Source organism: Neofelis nebulosa, chromosome 13 (genome assembly GCF_028018385.1).
Source record: "Neofelis nebulosa isolate mNeoNeb1 chromosome 13, mNeoNeb1.pri, whole genome shotgun sequence".
NCBI classification, from domain to species: Eukaryota; Metazoa; Chordata; class Mammalia; order Carnivora; family Felidae; genus Neofelis; species Neofelis nebulosa.
This window is the reverse complement of record NC_080794.1, coordinates 15,889,894-15,907,845: the sequence shown is the minus strand read 5'-3', so window position 1 is coordinate 15,907,845 and position 17,952 is coordinate 15,889,894. Positions and strand designations below refer to the sequence as shown.

The 17,952-nt window shown below is 38.5% G+C and overlaps 1 protein-coding gene across 7 annotated transcripts in view; it reads left to right on the top strand.

Annotated features, from left to right (window-relative positions):
• Window positions 1–9,992, top strand: part of PCDH15 (protocadherin related 15) — a 1,242,339-nt gene extending 1,232,347 nt beyond the window's left edge. For 2 of the 7 annotated variants that reach the window (XM_058696345.1, XM_058696340.1), the window contains 4 exons: window positions 385–423; window positions 4,645–4,715; window positions 5,582–5,690; window positions 9,122–9,992. In XM_058696345.1, coding sequence (XP_058552328.1) covers window positions 385–423; window positions 4,645–4,715; window positions 5,582–5,690; window positions 9,122–9,667 — 765 coding nt within the window. In that variant the 3' untranslated portion in view covers window positions 9,668–9,992. Of the gene's footprint in view, window positions 1–384; window positions 424–4,644; window positions 4,716–5,581; window positions 5,691–6,634; window positions 8,100–9,121 lie in introns of those variants that run through there. The other 5 variants (XM_058696346.1, XM_058696341.1, XM_058696343.1 and 2 more) reach the window with 4 other exon arrangements.
• Window positions 9,993–17,952: the final 7,960 nt, after the last annotated feature.

Below are 17,952 nucleotides of genomic sequence, written 5' to 3'. Positions count from 1 at the left end.
ATTTAATGTGATTGGGGAGAAAAAAAAGAGGGGCAATTTAAAACAAGGTTAGACTTGTTCAAAAGGATTCTGTGGCACTTAGAGTGCTTTTAAAATCATAAGTAACTGTATTAAGTTTGTACTAAAAAGTTATTTATAAGTTTCTTATTAAGGTGATTTGAAGTTAATCACAACAATGATGAGATTTTTTTGCAAAACCCTATTATTTTATGTTCTAACATAAATAGTCAAAATATCGGTTGCTACCACATGAATGATCAATCATAATCCCAAGGTAACCAGTTTTAAGCTGTGGCCCTCTTTTTTCTCTCTTTTCAATCACGATCTTCCTTTTCCACCCGAAGTCTTTTCTAAACCTTGTTCTATTTTAACTTCCTTTGGCAGCAACAGCAACTGCTGAGGCCTTCTCTTCTTAAACCAGAGGTATCAGTTTTCTTTTCTTTTCAACCTCGCTGAGCCTTCGGAATTAAGGCCCGTTCTACCTGTAGGCAGACTGGGTGACTGCCAACACGATTGTACAAGACAGGACAGGAGGTGGTTAAACATTAACACAAATAAGTAGGCGAGAAAATCACTCCTCTACCTGCTTGCCGGAGGGGGGGGGGGGCTGAAATTCTGAACCCTTAGCTCCGTTCTCTAGGAGTTAGACAAGGAAGCCCTTGGCTCCTGTTGAAAACAAGCTCTCATTGAAAGAGACAGATCACGAACCTGATCATTCTCTTGTCTCAGTGAATCTAGATGCATCAGAACCCTTCCTGGGACCAGTCAGGGTTTGAGGAAAGAGCTCTGGCCTCTGTACTGAAATAAGGAAAAGTAGAAATTGGGTTGTGATTGACACTCTTAAATCATTTCATGGGATTCAAACATGATGCCTTTGGACACATGTCTATTTCAAAATGCCTAGGACATTTTCTGCAGCCATGAGAAAAAGATAATCAGAATTTTAAAATTAATGCACATAATTAATACTTGTATGCACTATGCGCCATCTAAATTTTTTAAAATAATGTTTATTTTAAATGTATCTTTCTTTTGGCATAGTTGGCTGCCAAAGTGCGATCCAAGTGGTTAGAATTGACTCTCTAAAATTTGGAGGTTGAGTGGCAGGAATATTCAACTTTTGTAAACTTTTAGCTAAAATTTCTAGGAAGACATTCCCATAGACTACTGAATCAGATAACTCGGACTTAAGATCTGAATGGCAATTACTCGATGCAAAACCATAGTCAAGATATGCTCCTTCCGTTTCATCGTTCCCAAAATCTTGGCAGTAATATTGAATATACAAGCTCCTACCTCAGCCGCTGGAGCACGGTAGGAAGAAACTCAGCGAATGGTAGTAATACTGTTGCTTTTGTTTGCATTAGTATACACGTTTACACTTTGTCAGTAATTTGCTAAAATAATTCTGTCTTGTCTGTGTGGTCAGAAAAAATGTGGGGCAACAGGGACTGCATGGGGCAGTGGAAAGAGTTGATAGCCCCAGTCTGTTCAGGCCAGTTAGGGAGCCTGATGGTTGCTATGCCTTCCTTCATGTATGTATGTGTCTGTGTATCTATGTACGTATGTATGTATCTATCTCTGTACCTATTATCTATAATCTATTATCTATCACGTATCTATCATCTGTCTACCTACCTATCATCTATCTGTTAACTATGTATCTATCATCTATCTCTGCATAGTTGATGCTCTGCCCTTCAGTAACTGATGGTATAAGAATCTAAGAGGGACCCTTCAGATGATTCCCTTCAACCAGCTTCTGTCTTTTCCCACCTAGCTCAGACAACAGAGTGACTGATTGAATCCAGAATTAAGTTTCCTGGATTCCTTTCCAATTGCTTCTATCCTTCTGTGATATTTTTTAAGTCATCTGATAACAGGTATATATCCTATTCTCCCTTTAGGAGAATAAAAGTGTGTGTCTGCAAAGGAAATTATTTGATTCTAACTCTGAAAATCTGAAATTCACTCAGTTGCATTATGTTTCCATAAATATTTGTTTTTCATTATTGCCAAAAGTTATCAAAATTCAAAATGACTTTGGTTTTTAATTGTTGTAACGACACATAACTTGAGATCTTCCCTCTTAAATTTTACATGGATAACACAGTGCGGTTGACTATAATAACACAGTGTTGCATAAAGGATCTTTAGAACTTTCCATCCTGCTTCACTGAAACTTTATACCAGTTGAAAGCGGTTCCACATTTCTCCCTCCCCCACCCCGTGGCCATATCATTCTAGATTGACAATTTTAGACACCTTGTTCAATGGGATCATGCAGTATTTATCCTTCTGTGACTGGCTTATTTAACTTAGCATAAAGTTCTCAAGGTTCATCCATGTTGCTGCATATAACAGCAACCCCTTCTTTTATAAGGCTGAGTGATATTCGCTGTATTTATGTACTACATTTTCTTTATCCATTCTTCCACTGATGAACATTTAGGTTTCAACTTCAAAATCTGTTGGTCTTTTCTCAGTCTCCATATGCATGACACTAAACATGCATTGGCCAAAGAGTTTAAAAGCATTAGTTCTGAAATCAGTTTGCTTCATTTAAACCAGTATAATTGTGTTGGGTTTTAGATGCGTCAAAAGTCCAAGCCTACCAATATGAAAAATATAGGTAGAGAGATTTATATTTAAAGTGTTTAGTTTGAATAACTTAAATTTAGACTTTGTGTCCCAATTGTTATTGACCTCATTTCCCACTACCATTTTCTGTAATGAGCACTTTTTGTTGAAATATAACTACAGACATAAAAGTAAGCAAGTGATACTGCACAGCAGGAAAAATTTTTACAAAATGCACACCCCCTACTAGCCTGTCCATACCAACACCCGGATATTATTTCTCCTTTCCGCCAATGACTCAGCTGGCTTTTTTCCTAAGTATGTTAGGTAAAAAAATAAATAATATAAAATAAAAATTAATATATATATATGTATAAATATAATTTCAGCTTTGTTTAAGTATATTTGACAAAATCATAAGAAATTTAAAGTTTACATTGTTGTGATTTGCTATTTGGTGGGAACCGTTATCTTTGTTACCAAATTTCAATTACATAGTTATCAACTGCAGTCACCATGCTATACATTCAATCCTCAGACCATTCTCATCTTGTAGTTAAAATCTGTACCCTTTTCCCAACTTCTCCCCACTTCCCCCAGCCCCTGACAACCACTTTGCTAATCTTTGTCTTTAGGAGTTTGCCTTTTTATTTATTTTTATATATTTTTGTACTCCATGTATGAATGATACCATCGAGTATGTGTGTTTTTGTGTCTGGCTTGCTTTCCTTAATGTAACACTCTCAGCTGCCACCCGTGGCGGGACTTTCTTTTTAAATGTACACTTGTGTGCTCGGTGGCAAGACAGTAGCCAGTGAGGTTTATCCAAGGTACTCTTACCACAGATTGGAAACTTTTCACTGGCTTCTAACACACATATCTGTTTGTGTTTCAAGCTTATGTAAATAGGATTATATAGAATCGTGTGTTTCTTTTGCCCATCACTCTGTTTGGGAGGTTCATCTCTGTGACTGTGTGAGGTAGGTGTGTGTATCTCATGGACTTCTGCTTTGGTTCTGGTTTTTGGCTTTTACAAGTGATGTATTTTGGTGCACATTTATACTCATTTATGTTCAGCATATAAACTGAACTATACTGAATTTCTGTCAAAGGATATGCATATATTTGACTTTAGTATTACTGCCAAACATTTTCCAAAGGATTTGGCACATTTGTAATCTCTCCAGAAGTATGTGAGACTTCCGGCTACCCCATGTCACTGCCAAAACATGTGACTGCTGATCTTGTTGTTTGCTTGTTTTAGCCATTCTTGTGGATAGACTGAATTAGGTGTTTTGTTCTTCTTTTTCAATTTATTCTTATTTATTCCGAGAGAGAGCAAGTGGAGAAAGGGCAGGGAGAGAGGAAAAGAGAATCCCAAGCAGGCCCTCACTGTCAGCCCAGAGCCCATCTCAGGGCTCAATCTCATGGGCTGTGAGATCACGACCTGAGCAGAAATCAAGAATTGGATACTTAACCGACGGAGCCACCCAGGTGCACCGTAGAATTAGCAGGTTTGAAAATGTAAACATCCCTGAGTGGTCTCACACATTAATGTTGTGTTGAATTAATGTATAAATGATCATCATCATATCCTTTAATAAAAATAAATGTAATGAATAGAAGTGCTCCGGGTACTATGAAGCTGTTCTTAGGAAATGAAATAATGCTAAAGATAACATTATAATTCATGCTAAAGTCTGTTAATAAAACAAGTTAAAATACAGTGAAATATTTTCTACTGGTAGTTTGTAAAGTTACCCAAGAACAAGTGATATGCTCATCTGTAATCTTTAATAGATTCACCTAATAGATCTAATAGACTCACCATTAGAAAAAATGTATTTTTTTTTACCCCCTCCATTCTAATGACATAACTTTATTTCATGTCAAATAGTTGGAGCCAGAAAAAAATGTTGAATATGTTTAACATTTGAAATTAAAGTTTGTTGGCAGGAGTGTTCTGAGAGTCATGGGGATTCTAGATCTGGAAATCTAAATTCATATGATATGAAATGTGATGAGAATTTATTTTCAAATGCAATTTCTCTTTTTGAACAATAGGAGTTATCCATGGAGTCTGGAATTGATCCTGGCCAGGAATTTGGACAAGATTATTACAGTTATGAGCATGGGTACATCTTCAGATTTTTTTTTATCCAGTATCAATATTTTTATGAAAAATGAGTTATTAGATATTACTAGCATTTGTGTTGTTGCAAATGTGATTTCATCCATTTCATCCTTGAAAATGAATTATGTATCTACTTTTAGTTTCAATCAGGTTTTATCCATTTTTTTAACATTCACTTCTGGTTTGATGTTCTATGCTGATATTGACCACAACTCTAATGAAGCAGTAAAATGATTCAAACTTATTTAAGTGAGGAATAGAATTCAAACATATTTGCTCAATTCCTGAATTCACCATTTATTTCATAGGGTATGTTTAATATTTGATGTAACTAGTCAGCCTCAAGACTTGCCCAAGAGAAATTAGGAAGAAAACATACTTTAGAACCCAGTAATAAGCATTTCAAGCCACCCTACACACATGTTAACTGCTTTCCCAAAACACAGAAAGAAAATGTAAATACCATTCCAGATCATGTCTGAAGCAGGTCTTTGCTGTAACTATAGAGACATTATGTTGTGAACAAGCTATTAGTTTTACAAAGAACCTATTTCATGTTCTAAATTCTTCAACTCATTAAGGAACGATATGCTGTTCCCTTCACACTAGCCTCTCCCCTAACCTGAATCTGAAATAACCTGGTTCTTTTTGCTGTTATTCCAGGGCACCGTCATGGCAAAATCCATTGGCCATCAGGTTGTAGTTCTTGCTCTATGTTTTAGTAACTAGTTGATAAGGAGCATGATAGGTGGTGCTGTAAATAGATGTCTGTTGATTGAGTGATGAAGACAAAGAAGAACACCGAGATCAGTCAAGGTTACACGGACCACACAGAAACGTGTTGAAAGTTGTAAGTTTCTGTTACAGGTATGAGATGCCTCAGTATGGAAGCCGTCGCCGTCTCTTACCGCCAGCTGGACCAGAGGAGTATGGTGAGGTGGTTGGTGAAGCCGAGGAAGAATATGAGGAGGAAGAGGTAATGTGATGTGTAACCCTATTTGAATAGCAGACTACAAAATTTTTCAAAAATCAGAACTCCCATTCACTTAGTACATGTTTTTCATGGAAATTTCATTATGTGGACCATTTCATCACCTTGTTTATAGAAGGAAATTCATTACTGTGTATGTTTAACTTATTTCCTATGATAAAATGTTAAACACCTGGAATAAAGCCACAATGAAGTTTATATCTTCTAAAATCCTAAATGTGACTCCATAAAAATAACATTATAATCAAATACATAAAAAGTATTTTGCAAAACAATGGTCACTTTGGTTCCCACATTATCCAGCATATCTAAAAATCATGAAAACAGTATAGTTATCAAACAGAAGGAAAGCATTACCACCAATATTTTTAATGGAATTCTATCACTTACGTTTTAATTAACAGGAGTCATTTATATACTTGTCTACAATATTTACTTGAAACATTTATCCAAAATAAAAACAAAAACAAATGTTGGTAAGGTTTTCCCTGTTCAAAATTAAGAAAATAGTCAGATTTTACATACACCAGTCAGATAAAGTATTTAATACTTTATTTACATAATTTCCTGATTATTTAAAATTTTGTTTAAGAAAACACAAAGTGTTTAATCAACGTGTAGGGACGGGAGAGAGAAGAGTTGACGATTACTTCTTTCTCTTTTGATCTAAGATGCAAAATAAACTCTGAATAAGAAAAAGAAATGTGAAAGCGTTAGATTCTGGTAATACAAAGTACAAGCCAAAATAAAATACTTTTTTGTGATCACTCCGTGCCTGGATGCAGTGGGGTGAACGGTGGAGAGCCGCCCGCTCATTCTCTACAACTAGTTACAACCTGCAGGTTCATCCCTGCCCAACTTGTGTGGGACAAGGTCACCTGGTAACCGTCCCCCAGCTGACACTTGAATTGCATTTTCGTGATTTTCAGGAAAAGGCGAAGAAAATTAAAAAACCTAAAGTTGAAGTCAGAGAGCCTAGTGAGGAGGAAGTAGTTGTCACCATCGAGAAGCCACCGCTGGCCGAGCCTCCCCGCACCACGTGGAAGAGGGCCAGGATATTCCCCATGATCTTCAGGAAAGTTAGAGGGCTGGCCGAGAGGAGGGGCGTCATGGACCTCGAGAGTGAAGAGTGGCAGCGACGCCTTGAGGAAGCGGACAAGGATTATCTGAAGCTCACCCTGGACCAAGACGAGGCCACAGAGAGCACGGTGGAGTCAGAGGAAGAATCCTCGAGCGACTACACAGAGTACAGCGAAGAGGAGTCGGAGTTCAGCGAGTCGGAGACCACGGAAGAGGAGTCTGAGTCAGAGACGCCCTCGGAGGAGGAGGAAGAGAGCTCTACCCCTGAGTCCGAAGAGTCGGAGTCCACAGAGTCAGAAGGAGAGAAGGCCAGGAAGAACATCTTTCTTGCCAGAAGAAGGCCGGTTGTTGAGGAGGTCAAGGAGGTCAAAGGCAGGAAACGGGAGCCCCCCGAAGAGCCCGAGGAGGAGCCCAGGGAGGAGGAGGAGGAAGAGGAGGAGGGAGGGCCAGCAGCAGGAGGGGAGAGCGAGCTGGCCTCCGTGGACGAGCCGGCAGACCTGGAGGTCACCGAGGAGGGGAGCGCAGAGGCGGCCTCAGGGGAAGAGGGCTCGGCCAGCGAGGAGGAGTCAGAGCCGGCCAGTAGTGTTAGCAGCAGCGAGAGCCAGTCTGGAGGGCCCTGGGGCTTCCAGGTGCCAGAGCAGGATAGCAGCAGGGACGCGCGCCGGGACAGGCGTCCGGGAGGCTCCGAGGGCTACGACACGGCCCTCTGAGAGCAGGACAGGTGGGAGTGTGCGGTGCTCCTTGCTCTGTGTGCTGTGCCCTCTGTGTGCTCTCCGGGGTGACGCCTGCAGGGAGGTGGTGGGCCTCCTCTCTGTGTGACCTGACACTGGCATGCCCGAAAAGGGCAGCCCACGCTGTCCACGTGTATGTGTGCGTTAGAGGGTGTCAGGGGACACGGACTCCCCTCTCTTCTGGGTCGTGGAAGACAAGCGACTAATCCATATTTAATACTTCCTAGTGGGGCTCCTGGGAATGCATCACAGCTCACCAGGGACCCCCGGCCTGGCCGCGTGGCTCCATGAATCCATACGGGGGTTTCGGCTCAACTGCAGACCGTAAAATCAGGACACAACTTGCAACAGTGACAGCTCTAAAAGTCCACTTTTGTCAATGTGTACATTTCAACTGGCCAAAAGTATTCTATAAAATACCACCCAGGGGCGTAAATGTCCGACTCTTGATTTCAGCTCAGGTCATGATCTCACGGTTCACCAGGCTGAGCCCCACGTCAGGCTCTGTGCTGACAGCGCAGAGCCTGCCTGGGATTCTCTCTCTGCCCTTCTCCTGCTTGCATGTGCGCTCTCTCTCTCTCTCTCTCTCGCTCTCTCTCAAAACAAACTTAAAAAAAAATCCCACACACATGTTCAAACACGTTTGTAGCTGGTGCTTGGAAATACTAGAAGCTAAATGAAATTAAGTTTAAAAATGAAGTGTATACCATTTCTTTTTCATCGTGGGTAGGGGTTAAAGATTTAGGAAAAAAGGAATTGAATTTTCACAAAACATTCTTCTGGGTAAGTAAACATAATAACTTTGAAAGATATACCTGGAAATCCAAAAAGTGTGGCTTACTTACTGCAACGTGTTGGTGGTTCACATATTCCGAAAACGTGGAACTATTTAGTACTGGCTAGCCTTCACTCCTTGTCGTTTCTGACGTGGACTGGTAAAAGAAAAATGTAGAAACGTCCATGTGTTCCAGTTGCTTACTAGAGGAGAGTTCACAATAATTTGTTTACCGTTTTGTGTATTACTGGGTGAATTATTCAGGATGGGAAGATATTTTATTTCAAGTTAACATACATCTAAGTGGAATCTACAGAACGTATATATTAAATATATTTAAATGAAGTATCCAGAACACTAGGATGCTTCTCATTTGGCTAACAGAGGATTAATTAGGAATTAGAATAATGCAGGTTTAAAAAATATCTTTAAGATTTGGGGACAAGAAGGATTTTACGAACAGGCTATACTAATGCTGTGCCTGCCTTCTAACCTGACCTCCCCGAAATGTGTAGCCACTGTCCAACAGTGGATGAGATCCTCACTCCAATATAAATAATACGCCTGTTTTTCACAGAGAGCAGTAACTTGATCTACAAGAACACAAGTGCACCTGCAAAGTCAGCTCCTTAAGGGAGCCCCACTTGACTCTGAGAAGGGATGCCCTACCAGCCGTGGGCTGGGCCGCGAATGGACAGTAGTTTCTTCCTACCTCTCTCCAGTCCTTTACCTCCGACAGCTTTGCATCACGGGTGTTGAATTTCACAGGCCTTGTAACCTTTGCCCCTCTGATTCCTGTGACAGTGACTCTTTGTCTTTTCTCCCGGCAGTGGGCCAGGAGACGGATGATCAAGCTGGTCGTGGACCGCGAGTATGAGGCCAGCTCCACTGGAGAAGACAGCGCCCCAGAGTGTCAGAGGAACCGTGTGCACCCTCGCGGCCCGCACAGCAACATCAATGGCAACATCTATATCGCACAGAACGGTTCCGTGCTGCGAACCCGCCGGGCCTGCCTCGCTGATACCTTAAAAGCCACTTCCCCCGTGCGCCTGGGGAGGCACTTTAAGAAACTCGACAAGTTGGCAGTGACACAGGAGGAGAATGTCCCCCTGAACACGTTGTCCAAGGGCCCGTTTTCCACCGAGAAGATGAACACAAGGCCCACTCTTGTCACGTTCGCCCCTTGCCCCGTGGGGACCGACAGCTCGGCAGGGAGGCCGCTGGGCCCCAGGCTGAAAAGCACAGTTGAACAGGAGGCCGACAGTAAGAACGTCAGGGACCCTTTGGAAGTCCACAGCGACCACACGCACTCAGACGACGAGGAGCTCTGGATGGGCCCCTGGAACAGCCTGCATATACCAATGACAAAACTGTGACTGGGGTTTTCTAAGAAGTTACTTTGATTTTTACTTCAGTTTTTAATAAACTGCGCTTTTTATTGTCACTGACAAAACGACATATGGGATTTATATCATGCACACAAGCGAAAACTTTGGAAAATATGCTTTAAACTTTAAAAAAAAAAAAGACAAATTTGCACTCACTCACATTTGTATCAGTGAATTGTTCTTCCGGGAAAATCTTTTTTGGACAGACTCTCAATTCACTAAATAACATCTCACTTAAATGCATCACTTAGCTGTTTTGTTGGGTCTTGAATTTTTTTTTTTTCATTATAATAAACAAGAAATAATTTACTAAGTCATCATTTATATTTTGTTGATTAACATAGATGACTCTTCATCTCCACCTTCACAGAACTTTTTTTGGTACGTGTGAATTTTCTTTTCATTAAAAAATGGGAAAAAAATTTATATTAGAGGATTTTACAGGTGATGGGTTTATACAGCTGCTGTCTACACCATACTGATTTTTTAAAAGAATAGAATTACAAAGTGATAGCAAATGTGGGAATCTTCCGTAAATTATTAGGAATCATGAACCTCTTTTCCTTATTGTCCGATATAAAGTTTTTCAAAATTTTACATATGTATCTGTTGACCTTTTAAGGAACACTTGAGGTCCTATCTCTTTTATAAATATCATCTGCGGTTTTCCCTCACTCCCAACCCCTTTGCACACACACTTTATGAATACTGTATCCACACTAAACATAGTATAATTGAGTTTCGCCATCTGAAGTGAAATAATTATTTGGAATTCTCCAAATAAATTCTCCACAGAAATCTCCCCCTCATCAAAAGCTTACTGAGGTGGAAAAAGATCAAATAGGAAGAATGCATCTAAAACCACAATTTCAATATGGAAGACGTAGAAAGATCAGAGAAGTCTCACATTAATGTCATTGGACATGAACATTTTATAAAGGGATTTGGCAGGGTCAAGAATTTAGGTAACATGTAAAATGCCTAGGAAGGGTATAAATCTATGGCTTCAAGTCTATTATGGTATTTCACTTCTCCAGCTCCAGTTTCTTTATAGACTATTTTAAGAATGGTAATATCTATGTGCATAAAGTGCAGAACCAGATAAAGAAAAACATGCCCAGGTAATCATTATCAAAGAACACAGTCAAGATTTCTCACCACTAAACAAAGCACAGCATTTCACCATTCACAGAAATGAAAACCAAGTATCCTTTCCAAAACAAAAAATATCCCAGAAACTTGCCTTGTGTGCTGCACACTCTCCAGATGTTAAAAGGATGACACTATAATTGAAGAGAATTCGGAATTTTACTGAATAGGACTTCGTCGGATATAGCTATAGTTCACCTCAAATTTTGCACAATACTGACCAAGTTCGGATTTCAATAAAATTCTCTCATGCATGCTTATTATATGGTTGAAAGAGATTGAATAATGCACTATTATTAATTCCTCTCTCACATCTCATAGTTTAAAAATAGCTGATTATAATGTTTCCTTATTTCCAAAGTGAATGAATTGTATGTAACATAAATTTGCCAACTTATATAAGTAGTATGTTTTAATTTCAGGTTTCAAAAAGTACTTGAGAGCAAATGCAGGAACATCTCATTTCTCTGACATTATTGGAAATCGATGCCTTCTATACCCTTGCCAGAAAACTACCAGTATTAACTGGAAAGAAATATGACATTCTAACATTAGCTTCTTAGAAATTTAGAATCTTGCTCCCGCCCCCAGGTCTACTAAACAAACATCCACATTCTCACAAGACCCCAAGCTGGTTTGTATGAATATTAAATTTTGAGAAACAATTATCTACACATTGAACTCCAGGTCTTACTCGTTGAAACACTAAAGCCAGTGTTTTTAGTATAACATATTTTGGATAGAAGTTAGAGTAAGCATATTATATTTTCCTATTTGCTCAGAGATCACTAAATATAATTTATTTTCCTGATTTTTGAGGATCATCTGACCTAACATCCCATGATATTCTCTCTGCAAAGAGCTTTATCTGATTTTGTTTTTCTCCTTCTCCAATTTCAGGCTGTGATATTTAATGAATTTTGTCACTGATCCTCTCTAAAATTTTTTCTCCAGTTTATTTCTAATTTCCTGGTGAGAAAGTTTGTGTCTCCATTTGTTTTGCTTGTTAGTGAAAAATCATAAAGCCTGAGACAGGGATCAGGTATGCAGATTCAAATGAAAGTTTGGAGATTCTCAGATGCTTTGGGGGATCGCTACTGGTTTCTGAGCATGGTTCGAGAAATCCGAAATTGGAAGAAGACTAATGTCCTGATAATCTGAGATGTCATTGCACTTTACGACTCAAGTTTTATAAAGAAATGGCAAAATATCACAAGGCACTTAGCAGATGGACATTTTTCAGCAACTTCAAGTTGATCATTTCAGTAAAACCACTCATGAAGTTAACCTGTCCCTAAGTGAATGCAGTTAGTATGAAGATAAGCAGTCTTTACACAGAGCAACCAAATCAAACATTTGGTTGGTGTATTTTGAGGTCATGTATACACGGCGGCAAGAACGTTAACACTAAATACATAAATCTGGAATGATTGAATAGTTACTTTGATAGGACTGTCACTGTTCTGGAAAACTGACTCAGGATTAAAATCGTGGAATCCAGGGGAGATGTCCAAGTAGTTTAAACGTAAGAATACTTGATATAAAGGATGTTTCTATGTAAATGCTTATAAAGAAATCAATGGTTATTTTTTCCTAGATAGGCAAAGCAATTGTTTGTTGTTGTTCTTAGTACCAGCTTTCAGTCAGGAAGAAGAACCCGCTAATCCTAGCTGGTTAAGATGAGAACAAGCTTATAGGACTGGAATTGCACTAAACCTGCAGACTTGGGAAGGTCGCGTGGGTGTGAAGGGCAGGGGAAGAAGAATGAAGGTCGACCTTTGTGACTCAATGGCCATCAGATGGGGGACACTAACCTCTTGGCACAGCCTTCTTCTTTTCATTAATTACAGACTGAGAGTTGTTACAGAATCACAACTGTAGGTTGGCCAAAAGCACGCTTTTAAGTCCAGAAAAAAAGTTTGCCTTGAATTTTACATGTGATATGTCATTTGTGTTATGAGACCACATTGTTTTTAGACCACATGGTTAACGGGGAAGTTGAAACATGTTGTTTATCCTAAGTGTGTCTTCCAAGTCCAATATGGTAGCCACTATTAAACCACCATTAATTGCATATGTGTATGATAAAGACGGGGGGGAGGGGGGGGGGAAGGAATAGTGATGCTTGAGGGAAGACATTTTCTTTCTCTTATTTCATGAGTCTTGCTTTTTCTCTTGTTCTGCTTCACTTTCTGTAGTCTATACGGTAAGTGGGGCTTAAGTACACCACATCCACTAATTAGGAAAATAGGCAGAATGTGCTAATAATCTATTCTCAGGGCAGATGCCCACTGGTGCCTGTAATAACACAGCAATAGGCTGAGAGATATGTTCAAAATAATACTGAGAACCTCAATTTTTATTGATAGTTTCTCCCTCTTCTCAAGTGATAATGTGAATTCCTTTGTTCTACTTTTTTTCTCTCTTGTTTTTGCATTTGTAGACCTTGATCTTTATAAAAATCCTTACTTTTTATATTGTTTTTTTTTTTCACTGCAATCTACTTTAAATTTATGGTAAGTTAAGCACATGTACGGAAGGTTTGACCTTTGTCAATAGTTTGGGAAATTATCAACACAGTCACTACTTTCCCAATTTCTTTATCCAAACACCTGTTTTTCCTTAACAAATATTATGTTCCTGTATGAAGAATCTGAATTAGAAATTTTCAGTTAAAATGCATTGTTACTCACTACACAATGTCTCAAAAATAAATTTCCATTTGAAAAATATGTTTCTCATTATTCTGTCAGGTGGGGATAAAAATCAGTAACTAGTTTCCCATTTACATGCTCAGTATTTCAGTTTGAAAATACAAAGAAAAGCCTTCCCTGCAGACTCTTATCTTTGAACTAATTGGAAACAGGAAGTCTCATCCTTTTTTACACATTTCAGTCATTTACACATATCACCAAGTTCTAAGAATGATGGACACTATTCCCTAAAATACTTCCTATTTAAAAAATTATAATTACTAAACACAAATGTTCACTTATAATCAGTTATATTCATAGAACTACTAACCAGAGTAAATATATCAAAAAGCATACTCGATATGAAGTTACATTGTGTCTTTTAACATGATTGAATCTTGACGTTTCAGAGATTTATAATTTGTATGCTTGAGTCATTATCTACCCATTCATCCACTGCTCTGGCTGTAGGAATTATTTCCCTGTCCACATACAGCTTAATTTCACTTTATAATGTAGCTGATGATGTAATAATTTCAATCGCCTTTTATCTCAATCAAGATTGGCAAGAATAAATTTTCTAAAACAATCATGAAGACCGAGAGAATTCTTGGTCTGTTGCCATTGTGGCATTCATGTCATGGAACAGAATTTTATTTATCTCTGTATTTCCAGGGCCCACACACACCTTATATAAACAACAGCTGTTGAGAAAAGTATAGTATTTTTTTAATGTTTATTTATTTTGAAAGAAGGAGAGAAAGAGAGAGAGAGAGGGAGAGTGCATAAGTGGGCAGAGAGGGAGAGAGAATCCCAAGCAGGCTCCATGCTGTCAGTGCAGAGCCTGATGTGGAGTTTGAACCCACAAACTGTGAGATCATGACCTGAGATGAAATCAAGAGTTAGATGCTTAACCGAATGAACCACCCAGGCACCCCCCAAAAATATCGTATTCAACAGAATGAGTTAATTTTAGCCCCATCACTGTATAACTTTGGGCATGGCATTTTACAATTTATCCTATTAGAAAATGGCCACAATAACATCCACTGCAATTAAGAGATAAAATCAGATATTTAATCTGCACATATTTTGCAGCTCTATAGTATTCTATGTAAAGAATAAAAGATTAGAAAACTTCCTTTGCATTCTTCTTCATAAATGGGTCTTCTAACATGTTCATAGCTAAATGCCAGTGTAAATTTGATTGATCCATTCCACACTGTAGATATTCTAAATTATTAGCAAGTATGTTTCTTGCCCATGGAACTGAAAAAGGTATAGGTTTTCAAAGAGAAAAGAAGCGTATGGGAAGTTTTTCCCTCTGCCTTGGGCATATATACATACGTATCTTATATGTATATTTAATTTTATGTGTATATATATCTTTAACGTATTGTGTGTGTATATACATCTGTATATGTATTTAAAGCACATGTCCAAACAGCACTGTGCAGTGGGTGCACTACAGGAAGACTGTTTGGTGACTTCACAGGTGTATGAGGGACCACAGAGAAGTCTTGTCTAAAATCTGCTTCATTCTAACCTACTTACCTTAAATGCATCTTTTATATACAGTAATCACTGAATTAACAATGGTTCTTTTCAATTTGTTGTGAAAGAGATTAGATTTTTATCAAATCTGGCCATGTCACCTTAATCTCAACATCAAGATTTACATAAATGAGTGTATAGAACAAAGACGCTTTGGAAATGTCAGTATCTGTGACTCTGTGTCCCTTTACTATTTCTCTCTTCCGTCTCCTATAAAGAATACTGATTTCTTAAACCCTCTAAAAATATCATTCATAGAACTATGAGAGAAAATGAAATTTTACCTGTCTTTTATATACATAAATAGATGATAGATGGACAGATAGATATACGTACGTATATATAGATATAGATGGTATATAGATAAATATAGATGGTATATGTGTGTATATGTATGTATGTATGTGTGTGTATATATATATATATATATACACAATTTAAACATGTGGAGATATATATATATATACATATATATCCCCACATATTTGAATTGTTACTTTAGTTGCATAGATGTATTTAAATTCATATAAATTAAACAATATGTTATCCAATGGTGCCTGGATGGCTCAGTCGGTTAAGCATCCTACTTCGGCTCAGCTCATCATCTCATGGTTCATGGGTTTAAGACTCGCATCGGGCTCTGTGCTGAGAGCTCAGAGCCTGGAGCCTACTTGGGACTCTGTGTCCCCCTTTCTCTCTGCCCCTCTCCCACTCATGTTCTCTCTCTCTCTCTCTCTCTCTCTCTCTCAAATAAATGAATAAACATTAAAAAAAACCACAATATATTATCCAAATACTACTTTTATTGACTCTCACATGTCATATAATCTTATTTATACTATTAAATTCATCATCAATATCAGTCAGTATGTGTTTTTTCCAGAACTACAGGTATTCATTCATATAATATTAAGACCGTTCTTTTCTGCGAGGGAGTGAGAAGGTGAGATTAAAAATGTATACGCCTGGGGCACCTGGGTGGCTCAGTCGGTTAAGCGTCCGACTTTGGCTCAGGTCATGATCTCACAATCCGTGAGTTCGAGCCCCGCGTTGGGCTCTGTGCTGACAGCTCAGAGCCTGGAGCCTGTTTCAGATTCTGTGTCTCCCTCTCTCTCTGACCCTCCCCTGTTCATGCTCTGTCTCTCTCTCTCTCTCTCAAAAATAAATAGACGTTAAAAAAAATTAAAAAAAAATGTATACTCCTGATACAACAAATATTTGCCAATTAAAAGTAAAGTATATATACAGTATGGCTTTTCAAATTAACCTTTAAAAGCTTATTTATGCTAGCAAGTATAATGGAGATATCATAACCTGTATAACTTGCTTGCTGAGCAATAAATATAGGCTAGAAACAAGTATCTAAATAATATTATTAGGTTTATAGCTGGTCCTTGCTACCGAGAGGCAAATTTGCCCAAAGAACTATCGATCTTGATAAAATAAAAAACTGAAATAATTTGGTTCCTAAGCTATGAACACATCATTATCTGGTCGTTTCCCAATGTTTACCTCTGAGGTTGCTTAAGAATACATTTTGGTTCCAGTCTTTCTTTTGTTACTATATTATGTTGGTCACATCCCAAACTCTCTGATTCAGTCACCATATCTAAGAAATGAGTTTGGATCTAAGCGTCCCAGGGCCATTTTGAGTAGAAGCTGAAATCCTGGGAGCACATTACCTGGAAACAAGCCAGCCTTAGGAGCATAGCTGGGCTTTCCAGAATCAGCGGCCGTACCCATGTCCCACTTGTTCTCTCCTTCCATCCCACTTGAGAACAAAAGGACCTCACGGTGATTTTTAAAAGTGCTTAGACTACAAGAGGTGAAATCAGGTTGAAAAAACCAGGCAAAGGGAAATAAAGATAAGGGAAGAGTAAATACAGTGGTTACATGAGCACCCAGACTTATGTGTCCCACAGTCCCATACATTAATGATTCCGGCCACAAATTGAGCCCTAATCTCCCATAGCCATCAGGCCAAAAAGGAAAGTAGAATTAGTTACAAGATTCATAGTGTGCATAAAGTTAAGAAACAATTATTGGAGAGAAGTCAGCTTTGCTCATTGCCAAGACCTGAGAGAAATCCTTCCTAAGGGTCTTTAGTAAAACTACACTATATGATATATTGACTTCGCTGTAGGCATTCAGACCTCTCACACAGCTCGCAAACATCAGCCTTTCTTCCAGGGGATCTTCAGTGTTTAAGTCACTGACTGTCACTCTGTTATCAGTGTTCCTTACAATGATTGCTGGAAGGGTAGATTGCCAGAATATTTCCTACTTTCACTAGCATTCTTTCTTACCAACAGATTTATATTAATCCCACTTTAATTAAGTCATTAATCAAAGGCTGGGTTGTAAAGGTCTGCAATTTTCACAGCTCTGTGGCAGTGCTATTCGCTGATGATGGCATATATAAATGTAGACCTATTTCTCTAATTCCTCAGAATATAGACTTTTTCCACCCTTGAAGCTCAAGCCTGAATTTAGGGAATTTTTTTTTCTTTAAATGAAACTAGCTGTTATGAGCAGGTAAAAACATAAGGAATATGCTATCACCTTAATTGCTGGACTTATTTAGCCTAATTATGTCCCGTATATTAGCATTTCATATGCCTATATTTGGACAAGGATAGGTGCAATCAGTGTTATTTACAGCAATGTCCTGGTAAACCAGCTCTCCAGAAAAAAAATAAATAAATAAACAAATACAAATAAAATAGAGCAAAATGGCCTGTTGTGTTTTCAGTTTTCTGTGTTAGGACTTTGAGTAGAATCATCTCCTAATGGCTAAATAACCAGCTTCCCAAGTTCTTGCACTTAACATTAGACTCATAGCCCAGTATGGACTAGGTCCACATGTTTTGTATTAAT